General features: G+C 39.5%; 1 protein-coding gene across 1 annotated transcript; it reads left to right on the top strand.

The window, feature by feature from the left end:
- The first annotated feature begins 19,330 nt into the window (after nucleotides 1-19,330).
- LOC133740510 (very-long-chain aldehyde decarbonylase GL1-9-like) lies at nucleotides 19,331-23,294 on the top strand. Its single transcript, XM_062168466.1, has 3 exons — nucleotides 19,331-19,521; nucleotides 19,736-20,088; nucleotides 22,357-23,294. The coding sequence occupies exons 2-3, from the start codon at nucleotides 19,858-19,860 to the stop codon at nucleotides 22,906-22,908; spliced, it is 783 nt and encodes a 260-aa protein (XP_062024450.1). The 5' UTR covers nucleotides 19,331-19,521; nucleotides 19,736-19,857; the 3' UTR covers nucleotides 22,909-23,294.
- Nucleotides 23,295-23,502: the final 208 nt, after the last annotated feature.

Raw genomic sequence — 23,502 nt, forward strand, 5'->3', positions numbered from 1 at the left:
ACCATAGCTGGGTAACCGATGTTGAGAACCATCTCACTTCAAAGGGAATATTACCCATAATCCAGGCACCTAACCCGGATCTTGTGTTCGTCCGAACACCTTCAAAGCATGCTCAAGTAGTTATCTTGATGCGACGTCATATGGACAAAGCACTCATATTGGAGTATATGTCGATCAAGGATGCAAGAGAGCTATGGGTAGCGCTAGAAGAGCGCTTTGGCAATGTCCAAGATTCCCTCCTCCCTGACTTGAAGGTTCAATGGAACAATCTGCGCTTTGCTGACTTCAAGTCTGTTGCTGAATACAATTCAGAAGCTCTTCGCTTACAATCCATGTTGAGATTTTGTGGACAACCTATCACAGAGCACGAGCTAATTGAGAAAACTCTCTCCACCTTCCCCGTTTCAGCCATTGTGGTATTAAAGCAGTATCGTACTGAGGACAATGCTGGACGGATCACGAGGTTTCATCAGCTTATCAATATCATATCTGTAGCTGAGCAACATGATAACATACTTGTGAGGAATTATAATTCAAGGCCCATTGGAACTAAGAGCGTTCATGAGGCAAATTATAATGCACCCAAAGGAGGGCGCAAGGAGCGGAACCCTAATAAGGGACATGAGGAACGTATGGGTCCATATAACCGCCCTAACAAGGAAGGAAACCGCAAGTTTGGTGCGGATACACGTGGTGGCAATGCCACACGTGGGAGAGGTGGTCGTGGTATCTCTGGTCGTGGTGGTGGCGCCATGGCTCGTGGTGGAGGCGCCATGGGTCGTGGTGGTGGCACCAACCCTCCTAGGGAACGCCCACAACGTGCACCTCAATTGAAGGGAGGCAACCACAATGATGTGTGTCATCGATGTGGATCAAGTGAGCATTGGTTCAAGCAATGCAAGGCAAGCGAGCAACTAGCTACAAGATACAGAGCATATAGGGACCTGAGGGAGCAAGAAGTGTACCTTGCAGAAGAAGAAGAAGATGGTGGAGATGTCAACCTCACCATAGAGGACTTCAAAGCTGAAGATGAAGTGCACAAGGATGCTGAAGACTTTGATTAGAATAGTCCTTTTTTATTTTCCAAGAATTTTGTAATGGCAATATGCCTTAGTCAATAAGTGACAATTGTATTTACTCTTTCTCATGTGGCGCACCCAATAAAATATGATGTCTAGGAAAGTCATTGAGATCATTGGTACTTAAGAGAGCCTCGCTCCACCAACATCTCTCTCTACTTTCCTGGTCATATTTGATTGGAGTTACCAAACCGACTAAGTGACTACAATTTGTCTAAGTTTGATTTTCTTTATTTTGGATTAGACTTTTTGGGACCTTTGATGTAATCATTGGCTATTTTATTAATAAAGTATCATATTATTATTCGATATCATGGACATGTTTTAATTCCGAACTTTATTATTTTTCAGTATGTTTCCTGGAGAGTTGGAATGCCTTGTTGATAGTGGCACCACACATACTATATTGCGACATAGGCAACTATTTTTATGGATGTTGCCTAGTCGATCTTCTGTGACTACGATGGCTGGACCATCACAATTGATTCATGGTCGAGGACCAGCTCAATTTATGTTGCCAAATGGCACAAGTATTAATGTCACCGAAGCTCTATATGCTCCTAGGGCTGGAAGAACCCTAGTGAGTTTTAAAGATATAAGGGCCAATGGTTTTCATGTGGAAACACATTGTGAGAATGGACAAGAGTTCCTTTGCATCACCTCTAATGACTATGGACATAAACGAGTATTAGAGAAACTTATGTGTCGCTCCAGTGGGTGTATGTAACCACTATTCGAATGATTGAATCCAACCATGTCATGAGAGATGACTTATGAGATTCTGACACATATAGGCTTTGGCATGACCGTTTGGGACATCCAGGTCGTGATATGATGATCCGTATATTAAAGACTTCACACGGACATCCATTTTTAAAAACGAAAAGAAGTTAGAACCGAAATTCGGTCCAAGGTAGGGCTAGCGCCGCCTACCCCCTGCGGCCCAAATGTGGTATTGACACCACTAATGCCTCCTTGGTTCCTTTTTCTACTTCTAAAGTCAATTGTGACTTCGTGGCTCAACCACATTCTTCCCTGGTTGCTTCTAAAGCCCATCTTTTGTTTTGCAAAGCCTGCTCTTTAGCAAAATTAGGATCGAGACCATCCTACGCAAAGGACACTAAGGAAAATATTCCATTCTTGCAAAGAATCCAAGGTGATATTTGTGGACCTATTCAACCAACTTGCGGACCATTTAGATATTTTATGGTGTTGGTTAATGCATCGACACGCTGGTCACATGTCATGCTCTTGTCCACAAGAAATGCTGCATTTGCTAAACTCCTAGCACAAATCATTAAATTAAGGGCTCACCACCCTGATCATCCCATTAAGTCAATTCGTCTTGACAATGCTGGAGAATTTACATCAAAAACATTTGATGACTATTGCATGTCCATTGGGATTGAGGTTGAACACCATGTTCCTCATGTTCACACCCAAAATGGTCTCGCAGAAGCTGCCATTAAACGACTTCAAATGGTCGCTAGAGCATTGGTTATGCGCACCAATCTCCCTGTTTTTGCTTGGGGCTATGCAATATTGCATGCAGCTGTGCTCATTCGTCTGAGGCCTACTGCCACTCAACCCTTTTCTGCATCCCAGATGGTTACTGGATATGAGCCTGATGTCTCACACTTACGCATATTTGGGTGTGCAGTTTATGTGCCAATTGCGCCGCCACAGCGCACCAAAATGGGTCCTCAAAGACGATTAGGCATTTATGTTGGATATGACTCTCCAACGATTATCCGCTACTTAGAACCCTTGACAGGCGATCTATTTACCCGCTAGATTTGCGGATTGTCACTTTGATGAGACAGTCTTCCCGTCGTTAGGGGGAGATAAGAACAATAATGTTCAACAGGAGCGACATGAATTGTCGTGGTCTGTCCCCACTTTGTCTCATCTTGATCCCCGAACCGCACAGTCCGAAATTGAATTGCGGAGAATTCTCAATCTTCAGAACGTAGCAGACTCTATGCCTGACGCGTTTTCTGATATCGCTAAAGTGACAAGATCACATATACCTGCTGCAAACGCACCTGCAAGGATTGATGTCCCTAAAAATCATGGACATGGCGCCACCCCTAGAGGTATTGGGTATGGCACCGCCACCACTAATAGTGATGGCAATGTGGCTCAGGCCGGGCTCCCAGCAAGGAAACGTGGGAGGCCCAAAGGTTCGATGGATTCTCGCCCAAGAAAAAAAGCGAGTTTGGCACAAAGAGATCCATTAATCATCGACATAAATAACCCATCTCATGAAGATATTCCGGATTATGGTTATATCCAAGAGACATCATTGGGGGACGCTCCAATGTTAGAACCAATTCCAGGGAATAGGGAGATCTCTATGAATTACACTAGGTGTACATGAGACGTTGAATCGAGATTCTATTATCCTTGATGATGTGTTTGCAAATTCTATCGCTCAAGGAATTATAGAACACGATGATATCGAACCTCGCTCCGTTGAAGAATGTCAACGAATAGCAGACTGGCCTAAATGGAAAGATGCGATCCAGGTTGAATTGGATTCACTAACAAAGAGACAGGTATTTGGGCCTATAACGCTGACACCCCCAAGTATAAAGCCTGTTGGCCATATATAAATGGATCTTTGTTAGAAAGCGTAATGAGAAAAATGAGGTTGTTAGATACAAAGCCCGCCTTGTGGCGCAAGGTTTCTCACAACGCCCTGGAATCGACCACGAGGAGACATATTCTCCCGTAATGGACGTTATAACGTTCCGCTACCTTGTCAGTTTGGTAGTTTCCGAAAAACTTGACATGCAGATTATGGATGTGGTTACAGCATATCTCTATGGGGATCTAGATTCAGAGATATATATGAAGGTTCCAGATGGACTTCAATTACCCAAGTCAAGTGGCTCTAAACCACGGAGCGCGTTTTCAATAAGATTGAGACGCTCACTATATGGATTGAAACAATCCGGAGGATGTGGTATAACTGCCTAAGTGACTACTTGATTGGGAAGGGATATGTAAATAATGAAATATGCCCATGCGTGTTTATTAAAAGGACAAGTTCCGGATTTGCAATTGTAGCAGTTTATGTCGATGACATGAACCTAATTGGAACTCTAGATGAGTTAAAGGAAACTGCTAAATACTTGAAATCTGAATTTGAGATGAAAGATCTTGGGAAAACACGGTTTTGTCTCGGACTAGAGCTCGAGCACCGTAGTGATGGGATTATGATCCATCAGTCAGCATATACTCAAAAATTACTAAGGCGCTTTAATGAAGATAAAGCAAAGCCTGTGAGTACTCCCATGATTGGTCGTAGTCTTGAACCCGGAAAAGATCCATTTCGTCCAAAGGATGAGGACAAAGACTTATTAGAGGCTGAAGTGCCCTATCTAAGCGCAATAGGCGCATTATTGTACTTAGCTCAATGCACCAGACCGGATATCTCATTTGCAGTGAACTTGTTAGCTCGACACAGTTCTGCGCCAACACGCCGCCATTGGATTGGTGTAAAGACAATCTTTCGATACTTGAGAGATACGATTGATATGAGCTTGTTTTATCCCTACAGAGAGAGAATAAATAACGGAAGTGTGGGATCGGACTCCACAAGGCAAAACGCCACCTTCCGTGCTCCTCCTCCCCTCCATCAAAATGACAACGATGTCTTGATGGGTTTTGCTGATGCAGGGTATCTCTCTGACCCTCACAAAGGTCGCTCCCAAACGGGTTATGTCTTTACCATGGGAAGCACTGCGATATCTTGGAGGCCTACAAAGTAGACCCTTGTTGCTACTTCCTCAAATCATGCAGAGATTATTGCTCTACATGAAGCTGTGCGAAAATGCATATGGTTAAGGTTTGTAGTTAGACACATTCGAGGAACTTGTGGTTTGAAGTCTACCACAGATGAACCCTACATGCATTTATGAAGATAATGCAGCTTGTATTGAGCAAATGAAATTACGCTTCATCAAAGGCGACAACACCAAGCATATATCGCCTAAGTTCTTTTACAATCAGCAACAACAGGCACTTCTAAATATTGAAGTGAACCAAATCCGATCTGAGGATAATGTAGCGGACTTATTTACTAAGTCGTTACCTAAATCCATCTTCGAGAAACATGTGAAGAGCATCGGATTAAGAAAGTTATCCGAACTCCCATGATGTAGCAATCAAGGGGAGATATTGACATCAGGGGGAGGTATGATGTCGTGTTTATAGGCTTCCATTTGATCATTAAGTTGGATTTTGCTGTTTGTTGTTGCTTTGTGTTTAAACCAATCGATCTTTATAACACATCTATCAGAGTTCAACGCGCCTATGGAAAATGAATGCTTATTTCAATTATTGCTCATTTTTGTATTAACACAGCTAGGGACTAATTTTGCCATTACAAACAATAACATATTATATATGATAGCTACGTAGAAGCATATTTCAATACGGCTTGCAACTAGAACACGAATGCAGTGACTTTTGTTATTTTTCCATTTTTCTATTTTCATTGAATCTGTTTTTATATTCCTGGACGTACTTCACTTTAACTTACATGGAAGGAAGCAGGAAATTGCTGTATGTACGCTCTTATATTCCCTCGACATCTCACTTGATCAGTACCGTTCCCAACTCGATCTTTCAGCCTGTTTGCTTATGGATCCAATCACCATTCCATCAGGAGTACTCTCTTCCTCTCCTTCTTTGCCTCGTACGTTCATGGACATATGATGTTTTTTTTTAGTTTTAGAGGGGAGGATACACGCAAGAATTTTACAGACCATTTGTACAGCAGCTTGGTTCAGAAGCGAATATCAAACCTTCAGGGATGATGAACATCTCACTAGAAGAGGAGAAGAGATTTCGTTGAAAATACTGAAGGCACTTGAAGAGTCAAGGATTTCTATCATCATATTCTCTCCCAACGTACTATGCGTCCTCAACATGGAGCAACGGTTTGCATGGTGTCTGCAAGGCAACATTATAATCAAAGCAAAGAAAGAAAAAATAAAGCATTTGCTGTTGGTTTCATATTGTTGGCTTAATTATATTCAAGACCTGCACACAAGAACAGAAGCTACAAAACATAATTGAAAGTGTAATTGTCAAAGTATGCCTAGCTACGTGGTTCTTTCTCAATCAAAAGGAAGTCATGCAAAATCAATATTCAAGGCATAGTACAACACTACCAGCCTACCTTAATGCTTAATATGTGGCTTGAATTGATGTCTGCACACCTGAACATGCAACGTAATAATTAATCATGGTTGATAAAACCTTTGGGGCAAAGAGACAAATAACAATGGAAAGAAAGGAGACCAACAGTGAAATTCCTTGACTTTTCTAGTCTTTGTTAAAATGGTGGTGACGCAAACAAGTATGACCAAGCTTAATCAATTGGTCTTGACAAAATAATCTCAAGACATACATGACAGCAAGAACTCAACCTGATAATCACTATTCTTTAGAAGAAGCTTACCAACTCTGTCAAAATGTTCAGAGGGTGTTATCAGATGGCATCGGGGACTGAGTTTGTAAGGCAGAGATATAAGCCAAAAAAATCGATGATGTCCAAATCAGCTGCACATTCCTTTTTGGAGTTTCGGGCTTCATCAAATTACCTGCACCCAACTTCAGAGCATAAAATAAAGCAGTGCAAGGCCCATTCTTAAGTCTCAAGGCCCAATTGCAAAGCTCGACAAGGTGGCTGCCGAAATCAAATTATGGAAGACTTCACCAAAATTGAGGTGTCCACCTAAAATGTTCGATTGACAGATAGACAAAAAAGATCTGTTGATTGCTCGGGACAAATTAAACCAAAAATTTAAATCGAATGAACTACGGCGGTTTGATCCGACAAAGGGTACGTAGGCAATCTAGCAACTTATTAGATGCAACCACAACTCCAAACAGAATTCCTGACTCCACCAGTCAAATTCGGCCAGTCCCAAATGAATCACTGACTCCAGTCAAATTCTCCAAACACCAGAAAAATCAAATTCATTCCCAAATTACACAAATAAAGTCAAAACCAAATTCAAGGGCTTTAAACCCCCTCCCTGGGCCTCGTCAACGCCAACCCGACCCGGCCCATTCGTAGCGGGCTTGGAGCGGGCTGGGCCGGGCCTTATTACATTTTTCAATAATACAGGCCGGGCTTTATTGTAAATCGCAAGATCCAAGCCCATCCATATAAAGCGGGCCTTGCGGGCTTTTTCGGGCCGGGCCTTGCGGGCTTTATTTACAAATAAATCTTTAAAGATACTAATTTTTTATAAACATATATTTATATATCATACACTCCAAAGAGCAACCTCTATCAATTCAAGGAAAATAGGAAAACCGACCGTTGGATGAGATTATTACAATAAGAGCATCTCCAACCATTTTGCTATAAGTCATTTTGACTTTGGCTTTTTGGTAGAGGGATCTCCAACCATGCTCTTGCTTTAGCTATTTTGACTCTTGAGCCATAACTGGAGTCAAAATGACTCAAGTTTGTAGAACGAAAGCCAAATTTCTTTGGCTGAAAAAATGGTGGGCCCCGCTGCATGTGCTGCAATTTCAGCTGAAGACGTTGACGCGCCTGAGGGAGAAGACAGTCTTGAATAGCGCAAGAAGACAAAATAATGGCATGAAGCTGCTGAACGCGCGAGACACGCGCTGATGGATGGCCGACACCTGGGGCCAGCCTGGGCAGAACTTTTTTGGTCTTCCAACGGTAAGAAATTGAACGGCTCAGATTCAACTTCATTAATTCTATTTAAAATGAAAGGCCCAGATTAATTCTTTCTTAACATAAAAATTATATATATATATATACTGAATATCTCATTTGACGGTTCAAAAAATTGTATGGATTAAAATCAACGGTTAATAATAAAGTAAATGTGTTTTAAACCAAAAAAAATTGAAAAAATAAAAGAAAATTTTATAAAAAATCAGAAAAATGTTTTTTGCCCATTGGAACAGTAACTTTAACAAATTCTATAAATACCAACCCTCTTCTTCATATTATATAACATTATTATGTATGACATATAAATTCATATTGTAGTTAATTAATTCTCGAAAATGATTAATTTATTAAATGACTTTGGCTTTTGACTAAAGATGGTTGGAGATGCAAAAATTGAATGAATAGTGATGACATTAGGGGAGTCATATTTTGCATATGGCTTTGGCTTTTGACTAAATGGTTGGAGATGCTCTAAATTATAGTGTGGTAAAAAATTTAGCCAATTTCACCATATTTTCGAACTCGATCGAATTGGTCAACCGTCGTCACTTGTATTCCTTCTTGGTTGACCGATGGCGTAACGACTGCGGATAAGAGGCTTTGGATATAATAATAACACGCACTACATGACGAGTTTGTGAAATTTTTCTTTGATTATTTTGGACACCGGAGCTATTTTTAACAATTTATGGAAGTGTAAAGTAAATAAAATTAAGCTAATTAAATTAATTTAAGGGCTCTTCCGGGTCGGGCCTGGATGGCTTTTACGGGCTTTTGGCAGGCCGGGCCGGGTTTTAAACCTCTAAACCAAGCTCGGCCCTCTACCCACCTAGGCAGGCTTTTATGCTGGCTGGGCCGGGCTTTGAGCCCGCGGGCCTTGCAGGCCTCCATCGGCCCACTTGATCCACGGGCCAAATGATGAGGCCTACCATTCTCAAACACAAATTCAAAATAAATGGATCATCTACCCATTTAAACCTCAAATGACGGAACTACATGTGGTTTGATCCCGCAAAGGGTATGTAGGCAATCTAGAACCAAATTTATCTAGATGCAACCGCGTCCTAAACACAAAATCGAATATCTGGTCCACTTAAACTAAATTCGTCCCAAACACTACTCTCATTCCAAAATCAAAGCCCTCCAATGAGTCATTCACTCATTGGAACTCTTGAACTACGAGTTGCTTGATCCCTCTCCAAGGGTACGTAGGCAACCCATTCAAATATCCGGGTGCAGCCGCAAAAACACACAAACACAGATCCCATCAATTGGTTTCTTCATAAATGTAATCAAAGGGTGTTTCAGTAATAAGGGATTGTAATTAAGGGACACATTCTGTCTTGAATGGGTCAAACCCAAAATAATAAAAACTCTATTCACTAAATGAATACAAGTGAAATTATGTTGGGTGACATTTTCGCTCACTGTGTGCAATTTTTGCTCAACACAAGGTTGATCAAAAAATAAAAACATGGAGTCAGATTCTGCAATAAAGCTGGGTTTAAACAAGTTTGTTTTTTTTTGTCTTTTTATTTGGTCTGGAATGGGTTTAAACAAGTTGTAATTGAAGGATATGCTCAAAGCATTATCAATGCCCTCTCTAGAGCAGAGTGAACTTAAGAAGTGGGAGACTGGGACTCATTCTTGATGAGGTACAGGGCCTTCTATAAAGTTTTGAATTTGCATATTGGAGATCATTTCTTGGCGAAAGCACTTCATTGCCATATGAAATTAATTGGTTGGAGGAGCCCGCACCATTCAGGAGGTACAACACATGAAAGGCCTGAAGAAAAATTTATTGTCTTTGGGACAATTAGATAGTAGTGAGTACAAAATCTGTGGTCAACATGGGATCATGAAAATAGTTAAAGATGTGCTTGTGGTAATGAAAGCTGAAAAGATAGCTTCAAATCTGTACATGCTTAAAGGAGAGACACAACAAGAAGGAAAAGCATCTATTGCGTCGGTAAGTTCTTTAGAAGAATCAACGATGATATGGCACCGTAAGCTTAGCCACATGTCGGAACGGGGTTTGAAGATTCTCACTGAACAAAAGCTTCTTCCAAGGCTCAAAAAGGTTTGGGAAAAAAAAATCTGTTTAGTCCCTATAGTATGCCTGTCACGCCCCGAATTTCGAATAAAGAAATTCAAATCCGAAACACGAAAACTTAACCAAATGCCCGAAATACTTAGAAACTTTTTCAACTACATCTGAGCAACAACAAAACGTCAATAAAGACTCGATCACTTAAGTCGAATATCACATCAATAAGTGTTTACAAAACTCGAGAGAACTGATACACAAATGTAAACACTCGCTAGGAGCATACCAAAAACAGCAGTACACTAACAAAATAGGTTCTGAACCTAACACTGCTGCACTCCTCACCTCGATCTCAACCCTGGTGGTCCTGACCTGCAGGAATAACCGCTACACCATGAAATAGTTCACCGGGATTGCAAACAACAACCCGGTAAGATTTTGAAGCTTGTATGAGTAAACTCAAAACCAGATAAATCAACAATCTCAGTTTAATCATTTTTCAACCCAAAATCAAATTAAAGCAACCAACGTCACCTCCACAATTCATTCAAATCAAGTCCCACATGGACGACAAAAGAAAGGACACCGACACTCGCTTTTAAACAAATATACCCATGGGCACATGATAACTCAAAATTATCCCCCAAGCAGTACATTGTACTCAAAGGCACACAATAACTCAAAGTTATCCCCCAAGTAGTACAATGGCAGATAGACTAGAGCTATAACTGAATCGTAGCCTGTCACCTCGGCCAAGATTCAAGCATACGATATAATTGCCTCGATCACCAATGTGACAAAAGGTCCTCAGACCGAACATTTAAAAGTTCACATGACTCAAGATGTTATACTCAACCCAAGATACTCTTTAATTAACACAATCACATCAATCAATTACATGATATATTGCATTCCCGAAAAGAGTGAATGCTCAGAATAATAATCCGAATAATTCACAAATTATACGTATGTCACAACGTCACGCCATCAACATATATATTTCAGTAAATATATATATATATATATATATATATATGGTCATCCACTCAGGAATGCCACTAATACCAACTATAGTTCACACTCACGAAAAACGAGAAAATTATTTTTATACTTAAAAACTCATTTTCCATACCTGTGAACTGCATTCCTATGAACCGTAGTCGATCGAGTTCATATCATTTCAAACAAATATTCATTTCCGAAAACGATTTACAATTTATCAATTAATTCCAAATAATAAGTAAGTTCGTTCGTAAATGAACAACGTGAGATTTACTCACCTCTAAATCCTGCTGCATCTTCTCTTACAGCATATAAGGTATCGAATACGCTCCGTCAATCACCTAAGTACAATACGATCTTAACTTAGTACACAAATAGAAAACGATTAAAGTTCGAATCCCCGCTTGAACTAATGACTTGCTAAAAGTAGCACGCAATTTAACCCTGCAAAATGTAGTTGTCAGTATAGAATAAGTAGGGATCGTTCAAGCCGGGGATTGAGGGTACACCTGTAATTGCATAAATAAGTAAAGAATTAATATAAGTATAAAATATTATTTACAAAAATAAAACAAAGAATGAAAATATACACATGAAATTAAATGGGGGATTTAGGATTTTTAAATTAAAAATTAAAAGAAACAAAAATAAAAATGTAAAATACATATACAGGAGATGGAAAGCAAGGAACAAAAATCAAAACCACATCCATATGCATGAAATCCAATTACAATTTCTATAGTTGATTGTCTATGTCATGAGAAAGAAGTTGACCATGTGAAACGTTAATAAGCAAACGATTTCCCATTTTTTACTTTCCTTGAATATTTGATTTAAGTGAAAGCACCTAAATTAAACCTATTGAACATGCAATCATAGTCTAGAAAGCTAGCTACTCAAGAACACATTCAATGCATAAAGAACAAAGAAATGATGTCAACCTAGTATGAAAAAGTTCATCTATTTGCAATCCTCCTTAATTAGTTTTGACTTTTGTCCAAAGCCTTTACTACTTATGATTTAGGTTTACAAAACTATTAGGTGAATTGTTTACCTAAATCTAGATCCAATTACATGAAAATCCTATAAGTGTCGAAGATAAACATGTAAAAGTTTTCTGTAAAGCAAAACCAATCAAGCAATCTCACATAAGCAACATAGGTATCACAACTATAGAAATTGCAACTTTTATTCAAACATAGAGACGGGATTTAAACTTTTCCCTTAATGTTATATGTTAACTAATTACATAGTTCACGAAATCAAACCAAGCAAACTTAAAGAAGTTCATAAGGAAAAAGGTAAAATTACACCGTGAAGGGGATGAGATGAACACTTGAGACGTTGATCTTTGAAGATCTTGAAAGCAAGTCTCCTCAAGGCTACGGCACAAGGTGGATGATGGCTAGGCAAGATGATGCTCACGGCTCCTTCTCCTCTTCCTCCTTGGCTTGAAGACGCAAAACTAAGAACTAGAGAATGAAGAGAGTTTTTCTGAAGTTGAAAAGAATTTGGTCAATGAAAACATCCCAAGGATGCATCTATATATAGGGGATGTCCAAGCATTCTGGATCCTTCTTTTAATTTTTACGAATTATCTGATTGATCCACATAGCTCCAACCAATCAGATAAATCCACGTCAGCATTCTTGTGTCATCCAACCAATGAGAAGCCTTCAAAATTGCACCTTGATTCTAGGAAGATAATATTTTCTGAATTAAAATGAATATTTTCTGATTTTATCTCCTAAAATTCGTCCAAAAAGGGGTGTGAGCAACAAGCAACGTATCTGGACTTGTTTCCATCCTTTCTGCATGTTGTAATCTCTTAAAAATCTCCAAGGATGATGCCAAACTCTTCTGGAAGCCTTTAGGATGTCATATGTGCAATATTATCTGAAATATGAAGCATAAATTTGGCCATGGGCTTCCCGATGTGATTTGAGCCTCAAAACAGAAATTTCTGTCAAAAGTCCGATTCCCGCGCAGCTTGACCTTCCTGTACTAAATCGGTCATAACTTCTTCTAGAAAAATGATATCTATAAGCCGTAAAAATCTCTCGAAACTAGACATTCGAGGCTTTCCATCAATATAAAGATCATCATCTAGGTCGTCATGATCTGCTGTCAATGCTCTGTCGAAGTTGACTGACTTGCACAGAGAGATTTCTTGATTTGGTATTTCATGAGTCTTTGCTCCTAATGCTCTCAGGTTTCCTAACCCCATCAGGACTCCTTATGTCTTCAGGCAAGGACTCTTCACATGAAATATTCTTGAATGTTCCGTAATCTTCTTTTGCTTTCCTAGTTCAACTAGGACTCCTTGTGTCATTAGGATTCCTTTTTCTGGTAGGAGTAGGTTTCCTAGTCCAACTAAGACTCTGCATTTTTCTTCATTTCTCCGAACATGTTTCCTAGTTGACCCAGGATTCCTACTTTGACTGGGTTTCCTAGTCGGACCAGGATTTCTTGGCTGGACCAGGAAAACTTCATTTCTTCTTTTCAGCTCATTTCAGCATCCCTTGTGCCTTCTACTTGTCATTTCCAACGTCTTAGCTACAATTAAGCTAACTAATGGTCACCACACTTAAATCATAGATGCAACAAGACCAAAAAGTTGTCAATTTATCAATCTACTCATCACAATTGCCCACAACATAATTTCAAAGGGTGTGACAAAGCCTAGAAATATGCTTCTAAGGACCAATAAACTCGGATTTAAAGCATACACAATGGAAATTGCATTTATTAAAATTAAAGCATCAATATTTATACAAGATGAGTTAGGGCTTCACTACCCTAACTCCCAAAATTGAACTACTCACTCATAATTAAAACAAGATTTAACATCAAAACCATGTACAATTATAATAGATGAGAAGAGAGAGGATAAGCTTTGCTTAATTTCAACAATGCTAGAAAGCAAAGAAAACTAAGCTAGCTTGAATCCTCCTAACTACCCAAGATGAAATTAAGGTCATGATGATCTTCCTTGATGAAATTTGAGAAGAGCCCAATAATTTAATGTGGAAGAGTGAGTGAAATGGGAGAGTGGGTGAGAGAGTTATGGATCTGTGGCTACTGTAGCAGAAGAGAGAGGATAATGGGATCTAGTTGATCTGTGACTCAGGCAGTGTTCTAGAAAACGGTCTAGGCGGCCGCCTAGACGCTAGGCGCTAGGTCACCGATCCGATTTTGAGATAGGCGATTGGTCTGGGCGTTTGACATCTCGGCGGCCGCTCAGGCGCTCTAGGCGGAGGCTAGGCAGTCTATGCGCTAGTCCTAGGCGCTGGATTTTATAGGCGGAGGCTGACCTCGACAACGATCTGAAGTAAACTACTTTGCTTCTGGATTTTTCTTCGCCTAACCTCTGATCTCTCCCAATGCTAGGCACTGAATTTTTCTTCGTCTCTCTCTCAGAATATCAACAATTCAGTATCTCGGATTCTCGGGATGGCGGTGGTTCCAGGATCGGCGAACAACAGATTAACTCGATGAGAGAGAGAGAGAGAGAAGCAAAGTGAATAATATAAATAAAGAAGAAAAGAACAGTAGCAGTACTAGTTTTGTGTTGCGTGCGAGGCGCGGTGGCATCGATTTCTTCGGTCAAACCTATTAATTTTCCTGGTGAAATCAAGTAGCTACAGTACTATTGATGATGGATAAGTAACAAACTCGCAATATGTGGAGCCGTGGAGATAATGTTAGTTTCAAATAGAAAAGAAATATAATATGTTATATTTTGGGACATAATATAAAAGGAAAATAAGTATTTTAAGGAAACTAAAAGAAGTATTTATTAATTATATGTCATAAAAATAATTAAATAAATTGAAACCGCCTAGTCCCCGCCTTGGCTCCCACCTAGGCCCCTAGGCGCTAGTCTCCGGGTCACCGCCCGACTAACGCCTAGCGTTTTTTAGAACCTTATTCTCAGGTGCCTTTAATCTCATTTCCTTGTCATTTATTTCAATGTACCTAGAAAATAGAACCTAAATTAAAAATGATTAAGTAAAGAAAATAACTAAGCAACATATGAAGAGTTAACTATTAAAATGTCGCATTAATATGCTCCTATCAACTAAAACCTCGAAAGTAATGCCGATTGAGGCGAAACTTCACCTAAGACCACTCAAGGTCTCCGGAATACTTATAGAATCAATATATCAAAGCTACAAGTCGATCGGATGGCCGGATCCTCACATATCGAAAACTGAAACGAATCGAACACTCTAAAACCCTAAAAATCATAACTTGCTCATACGATTTCCAAAAATTATGCATTATATATTGACACGTTCGTATTGATGTGTAGATTGAAAAGAGGGACATAAAAATGTCCCTGGGGTGGCCGGAAGTTGTCGGAAACCGCCACCGCCGTCAAACTCAAAATTTGGCCACAATTCCTAAACCAAAAATCTTCTTCACAACATGTACAACAACTTTCCCAACTATACTGAAGTCAAAGTAAGCCAATTGATCGAATTTTACCTTGGAAGAAAGAGGGCCGATCGAAACCCTAGAATTTCAAATCCTCGATTCGTCCTCCACACGTGAAATTGTTGCAAACCACTTTGGGGAAACCTTCTACGACCTCTGGGCTACAAAACCCCTCAAGAAACTCCGCCTATGGTGGCCGGAATCTCCAGTTCCGATGAAGGCAATTTGCAGCTCCGCCGTGGTCTCTTCCAGTCGATGTAGCTTCTTTCATAGCTCGAATCTTGCTTCAATTCTTCCATAGACTTCTAGAGGAGGATGAGACAAAGAGAACCCAAGTTGTTTAACGTCCTATGGTGGCCGGAGGAGGGAGAATCGACCGGAAAATGAAAGAGGCAGAAACCGGGATTGGGGAGAAAGAAAACACAGATCGGGTTTCCAAAATTGGAAACATGTCCTTCTTTGCAATTTTTACAAAGCTTCGTCCTTTATACCAAAATGGAAATTTTTCTCGAAAGCCATAACTTCTTCATACGAACTCCGATTTTTGCGTTTTGCATATGCACGAACTCATATCGACGCGCTCTACGACTTTCGTGAAGGAAATTTTCCCAGAATCACAACGTATAAAAAGTCAATCCTTGAATCGAAGCATTCCGCGTGAATAATTGTTCGAAATAATTTCCGCTTCACCCTCGAACCACGAAATCCCACTAACGAACACTTTATTAATTCTAAGAAATTCTAATAAATTAATAACGAATTTTTGAGGTCTTACAATGCCTCTCTCATTGTTTCAGTCTCTGGCCTTCTAATTTAATCTAAAAACTCCCTGACGTCCCAATTTCACTCCAATAAGTCTGCTCCGTCCAAATGCTCTGTGATATGACTGACGCGGCATTAAACCATACACCAACTCAGCGCCACATAAGATTGTTGAAATGTGAAATGTCCCAAATGACCATGGCCTCTATTTTTCTCCCTTCCTTTTTTCTTTTTATTTTTTTTATTCTCTCTCTTTTCTTCCTACCTCTTTCTTCTTCTTCATACCCGTAATCCTAACTAGCCCACTACCACCATAACCACCACAGAGCTCTCTCTCAGAGCCCAACCAACAATCTCATTGCAATCAACACCAATCCCATGTACCAAAATCATATTCACATTCAGCGGATTTCAAACCCAACCACCAATCCTAGTGCGGTGCATATTCAGCGAATCCAAACCCAAATCCTCCAACGCATATCAAACCTCGAGATCTCTCCTCCACTGCTCTTCTTCACCAACCCGCCTTTACCTCCATCTCCACCCCCACTCAAAACGACGTCGTCCATGCTGACATCGAAGCTCGCCTCTCCATGATTCTCAAAGCCAAAGCTTTCAACAACTTATAAGTTGAGCGGGAAGGAGTACACGGTTCGAGTATGCCCAAACCCCAAAAGCTTCTCTACCCCAAACTCCTCCCTTCCAAACTCGCCGACGACGCCGTTCTGCTCTCCTCTCTCCCTTTCAAGTCCTCAATCAAATTGACCATGATGGGGTTAATAGTCTGTCTCCCTCACTCTCTACTCTCCCTCTTCTTATTTTTTGTTTGCACTGCTCAATATGTTCAATTGAATCAGTTCTATGGAGGATGATATTATAGTGGATTGGGAGGTTAATGCGTTTAGTGTTTTGGGCAAATCCGAAGAGGTTTGGATGGTGAGCTTGGTGGTGGTTTATGATTTCGGGTGTGAAGTAGAAGGAGGTGGGAAGAAAAGAACAGGAAAAAACAAAAAAAAACAGAGAACCCATTTTCAAGAACAAATTTTTAGTTTTGGTGTCCTGAGTTTTCACCCAATTTGCTTTTACTTTCATGGTTTTAGTCCTCTTGGGTTTTTACTCAATATCCATGTTTTTCCTTTTTTCAAAGCATAATGAGATATTAAGATTGATGCTACAAGAGAAGAGAAAGTAGCAACTCGCATTGTTGTTGAAGAAAATCGAGTCCAAAACAAAACTACTATTGAAGCAAAAGGATGAAGAAATTGCACAAGCCGTCAAGAAGAGAATGGAGCTCGAAGATTTCTTGAGGAAGTTGGAGGCTGAAAACCAACAAGGGGGCCATTTTGGACATTTCACAATTATTGAGATGAGTTGCCGTGGAAGGGACTGCCAAGTCAGTGACTTAATGGATCATTTGGACGGAGAGTTAATGGAATGGACTTATTGGAGGGAAATTGAGAGGTCAGGGAGTTTTCGGATGAAATTGGAATGTCAGGGACTGAAATGATGTTGGAGGAAAAGTGCAGGGACTAAACAGATTTTATCCCTAAACAATAAATCGGATTCCTAGTTCTCTTTAACCATTCGCCCAAACACTTTTCATATTCCAAAATTCAAGCCTTCCAATGGATCATTCACTCATTGAAACTCTTAAACTACGAGTGCCTTGATCTTTCTCTAAGGGTACAGATGCAACCCACTTCAAATCTCGGGTGCAGCTGTAAAAAAAAAAAAAAAAAAAAAAAATTATATCCGTCAATTGGTTTTTCATAAATGAAATCAAATGGTGTTTCATTGCACCGAATATTGTAAATAGGAGACACATTCTATCTTAAATGAGTCGAATGCGAAATAATTAAAACACTAGTTTTTTAATTAGTACGAGTGAAATTATGTTGGATGATGTTGGATGTAATTTTCACTCATCATGTGCAAATTTTACTCAACAACTAGGAACATAAAGTCTCCTTGCATCCCAGTTTGGCACCAGATCTCAATCATTGCCAGCTTGAAGACCGCCACTACCACTCCAAACCAGATCCAACATTCCATTGCTTGTAACCCAGTTCATCACCACTAAACCACTACCAAAAAAACCTATATATCACTATGATTTGCCATAAAAAGTCAACAGTCGTCCATAAAAAAACCACCGAAGCTACACCGCCATAACGCATACATATTTAAAAAACTCAAGCCACACTGCCATAACAGAAAAGGTTCATGTCTCCACCATTCTACCCGTCGAGAAGTAATACGATCCTTGTCAACATCCAACGCGACTCAACTAGAGAATCTCATCCATGGTCTCACCCCTAGCTTGAACCAAGGGAAATCGCCTATCATTCGTTGCTGCCAACACGACAATACCGAGCTTGTTCACAAATACCTCGATCAAGAAAACCTCACACTACCAAAAACCATCAGGAGCCCATTTTGACAACAACCACTACACACCCACGTGGACAAAGACCAGCATCAGAGGTAAGCGCCATTAGACTAGGAACTTCGAATACAGAAGAGTCAAGTTTTTAGGAAGAGGGTGTGTGGAGTGTTTTCCCAACCCTAGTTTTTAATGATTGTTCCAATTTTCTTTAATTTTTGTTTAAGAAATTCACTCAATGTCATCTCCATCTTGAACTAGTCTACATCTGTAAAAAAACATGTCCATATATACCATCCATGTGCTGTATATGTTCAAGTCTCATGACTCGTATATTAAATCCTCAAATTATTCGACCACTATAATGATTTTTTTTTTTGTGTCGTGCAAAGTGGTGAGAATTAAATCGAGTGAAGCAACAAACAATCTCTACTGCAGATCGAAAAGAACAATTCTGTCCTAATATCAAAATTTGGATCCCGGGAGCGGGTAGAGCCCTTCATTGCTCTCTTCCACTGCTTCCCATTGTCCTAAGAGCAAGTTCACCCGTTGGGTCACCAGGTCACTCACTATTCACTGATTTTTAGTGTTAATTTCACCCTCTGGGTCACGAGCACAGTATATTTCGTGCCCTGGGTCACCCTGTACAGTGTTCTGGGTCACCATAGTGACCTGCACAGTGTATTTCGTGCCCTAGGTCACAGGCACAGTGTATTTCGTGACCTAGAGAATGAAAATATACACTAAAAAGCAGTGAATAGTAGGTGACCTGCTGACCCAACTGGTGAACTTGCTCTAATAAAACATGAAATCTACGTGGCATGAGTATGTCTTTCCAGCCAGAAATGTTTTTTAGAAAATAAACTGTACAGAAAAGGAAGTTTCTTTTAAGGAAAGAAAATTGAATGAATAATTTTCGTAGTCTCCCAAACAAGATCAGACAGACAGAAGCCTTTATATATTGTTTTAAATTTTTGGGAATCTCTCACAATTGTCAGCGAAAAAGTGTTCCGCATTGCTCTATTGCTGGTGCGCCAAACAGGGTCTTAGATCTGAATGAGAACCCACATTCTCTGTAAGTCGAACCAATTTCAATTCTTTCTGAATTTCATTTCATTGTCTGTTTTCATTGTTCTGGTAAGAAACCCTTTTCCCCTGCTCTGTTGGGTTTCTCAGAAAAGCTGAAATCATTAAAATTCTGGAAAATGGGTACTAGAAAATCGTGTTGCTTTGATTGAAATTGCTCGGAAACTCGGGGATTTATCTAATTTTCTTCATTGGCTTTTCAGGGTTCAGGGAATGTGCATTCGAATTCTAGATCTTGAGCTGTAAATATATTGGATTTGTTTGAAACTAAGAGCTTAGAATTCCACTCGATTTTTTTTTTTTTTTTCAAAAAAGGGGAGAAAAGATGGTGTTTTGGGAAGGGTATGTGAGTGATGAGGCAATGGGGACGTTTGCACCAATTGTGGTTTACTGGTTGTATGCGGGGTTTTACCAGTTGTTGCCGCCGTTGGACAGTTACCGGTTGCACACTCGAAAAGAGGAGGACGAGAAGAACTCGGTGCCCCTTCCCTCTGTTGTAAAGGGTGTTTTGCTTCAACAGCTCGCTCAGGCCACCGTCGCTCAGGGGCTCTTTGTGGTAAGTTACTTCAACTTCCACTCTTTCATTTGTCTCGTTTCTGCTGAATGTGCTTCATTTTCATGGTCCACTTTTATATAATGTTGGATTTGAATTAATGGCTGTGTTGAGAAGTAAGCATTACGCAAGTAAAGCTGTTATTTCTGCATTTTAACATGGTTGAAGTCCTTAAGATTACGCAATCATTTTTTAATCTATTTCATGCCAGTTTGTACTATGGGAGTGGGATCTTGCTCATTTTGTATACTTTTCCAGTTCTGTAATTCAATAAGAGTTTCTACCAAAAGCTAGTGGATGCGCACTTAAAAAGGATTTTGTAGGAAGTGGATGCACACTTCAAAGGATTTTGTAGGAAGGATCACCTAATCATGGTGGATGCCAGATTCAACCATATTGTATTGTACGTTAAAACAAGAAGGGATAATCACCTATTTGTTTTTTGTTTTATCCAGTGTTTTCAATTTAGCCTATTTGTCCCATGTGTTTATCTCAGCAATTAATGTGGTGCTAAGCCCCCCCCCCCCCCCAAAGCTAGTTTGGTGCCTGTGTTTTACCTCTTGAGCCCTATCTATCCCTGTGGTGTACGATTTAACACCAAATTCAATCAAGGGATCATATTCCTTACCAGCGTTTACTACAGGAACCAATACCAATAATATACTTAACCAAAAAAAAAAAAGAGTATTTTATTCTCTCATATACATTAAGTGGCAGTACCTCTTGATAATAATTAATGCAGACTTAGTAGCCTCTATTGGTTATCACAGAGCTTTACCATCATATACTGCTGAAGTAATATAGTAGTCGAGCTTCAAGGTTGTAGTATACGGTGCCTTTTCTCTTTCAATTTGATGTGCCTGTACTGTGTAGACTTCTCAGACATTTAGTTTATTTGCCACTTCGCAAAATACTTTAGCATTGCAACCTAGTGTATTGGATGTGTATGAACTTCGTCATGTTTATGTCACTAAAAGTACACACATGATGGTTTTGACACATATTCTGAGATATATTAGATTTCGTTTTAATGAAGAAGGGTAAAGCTTCTGTACACCATAAATATGAATTTAGTATGTTATTCTGAAGTCACAGTTTGATTTGTTAAGAAACAAGGATGAGACTTAAACTATTTATATATGATGGACAGCGCTTAATGCAAACAGCATTAGTGACTGATTGCAGTGACTTCAACAATTATGTTTTTTTTTATAAATTTTTTATCTTTTACCCCTTTTGAGACATTGATTATGCAGAACAGGTTCTGCCTTTTTCCAAACAGATAAGGACATGACAAGAAGTTATGAATTTAGAGTCTAGAGTCTACCCCTGTTCTATATGGGTTAGGTCCTTGTAAGATGGCATTACTTGTTTAGTCAGATTTATTCTCATTTTGAAGGAACAATGAAGTTTGTAAGGCTTTAGTTTCTATAACTAGTGACATCAGGGGAGAGGGCTCAGGATGTTGGATGTGGTGTAAATAAATGCTTTTAACTATTAGAGCTACAGGTCCACAATCACTGGAAGATAATTTTTCTATAAGAAGGAATCATATTACCTTATATTGCTTAGGGTGAAATGACATGTCTTGCTGACTTTGTTTATTCATAATAATTTAAAAGACTTTCTTCCTTGTTCTTTCTGTCCATGTTGAATCTTCAAATTGTGTAATATGCCAATCTTGTTGATCTGTAAAATTTGAGACTGTAAGCGATGGACTCCTTTTTCACTGTTATGTATTTCTTACTTTTCTTTTGTTTCTCATTAAAATAATGAAAATTGGTACTGTAAATCCTCTTGTTTGTTTTTATGTTTGATGGCTGGATTTAGTAGCTTTACTGTGGAATGTGCGGTACAGTTTACCTTCTGTATGATTGGACAACTGGACAAGTCATTTAACTTGGATAATTTTACATTAGCCGATTCATTTTCCGTAGTGATCTATGACTCATGAATACAAAATTTACTCTTCCCTTCAGAAAAGTAGGACTTTACTCTTAGGTATTTGGTTCCTGGGAATGAACCATGGGAGAAATGGTCATGACTATGCCATTATTTGGTTGTAAGAAAGAAATAAAGCAATGGACATTCAACCCAAATTATGGATACTAGCAATTACCTTCCATTCTTGTTTTGATTTCGATACATTCTAGTCTTGGTTCCTGTTCATTCCTGCAATCAAACAGTAAGCTAGGATGTCTGTGTTAGGTTGGAAGGTTACTTTAGTCTTTAGCTATCTTATATGACTAATGTCATGCATTTTTGCTGCAGTTAACCAAAAAGGCCAATACATCTGGTGTCACAATTCAGCCATCCATTCTTGTCCAGATTGTGCAGATTGTTGTTGCAATGCTAGTCATGGACACATGGCAATACTTTGTGCACCGCTACATGCATCAGAACAAGTTCTTGTACCGCCATGTCCACTCTCAGCACCACAGACTTGTTGTTCCCTACGCAATTGGAGCCCTTTATAACCACCCACTTGAGGGTCTCTTACTTGACACTTTCGGCGGGGCTATCTCTTTTCTAGTCTCGGGAATGACTGCACGGACGGCTGTTATATTCTTCTGCTTTGCTGTGATTAAAACAGTAGATGATCACTGTGGACTTTGGTTGCCTGGTAACATCTTCCACATTTTCTTCCAGAACAATACTGCTTATCATGACATTCATCATCAACTTCAGGGCTTGAAGTATAACTATTCTCAGCCATTCTTCCCGATATGGGATAAATTTTTTGGAACTTACATGCCTTACAGTCTTGTAAAGAGACCTGAGGGGGGTTTTGAAGCGAAGGCAATGAAAGCAATGAAAGACTAGTTGGAAGAAAACAGTGTACTAATCCAAGCTCACTCCACACAGGGAAAGTATTTTGCTGAGGTTTTGTCATTCAGAGGAATCCGAAATAGATCTGTTATGTTGAGGTTATGGTCTAGCTCTAGCAGGAGGGTTTTGTCATCTGAGTTAGTTCCTTTTTCTGTTGTGGCATATTTTTTTGTTGATTGGTTGTGTTAAGTTTACCGACCTGCCTTATGAATTGTAAGTGTGAGATACTGGGCTGTCGAATTTGTAGCATATTTGTTCACGGTTATGCGACAGTTAGTTTTCAGGAATCAGACCTGTCGAGATTGATGTACTTGGACTTTGTATGTTGCTTGAGAAGGTTAGATTTGTTTAAGAAATAGATCCTATTCTTTCAGAAGTAACGTGACACATTCTTTTGACTGGAAACTACGAACTTCGTAGTACGCAGCATAGCCAAAGCAATTCCATTGAAAAAAGCATGCGCTACTGGATAATTAATGGAACAATTTTATTATGGGTCCTGCTCAAATTTCTATTTTGTCACTGCTATTTTGTTTGGTGATTTAGGCTCTGTTTGAGATCGTTTCGTTAGAAGAGGTTAGGTTACCA

This window comes from Rosa rugosa, chromosome 3, assembly GCF_958449725.1.
Source record: "Rosa rugosa chromosome 3, drRosRugo1.1, whole genome shotgun sequence".
Classification (NCBI taxonomy): domain Eukaryota; kingdom Viridiplantae; phylum Streptophyta; class Magnoliopsida; order Rosales; family Rosaceae; genus Rosa; species Rosa rugosa.

What these genes read in the sequence shown, in the direction of transcription:
- LOC133740510 (XM_062168466.1), top strand. Translation starts at nt 19,858, where the DNA reads ATGGTGTTTTGGGAAGGGTATGTGAGTGATGAGGCAATGGGGACGTTT. An exon ending in TCGCTCAGGGGCTCTTTGTG is followed by an intron (nt 20,089 to 22,356) that starts GTAAGTTACTTC and finishes TTTTTGCTGCAG; the next exon opens with TTAACCAAAAAGGCCAATAC.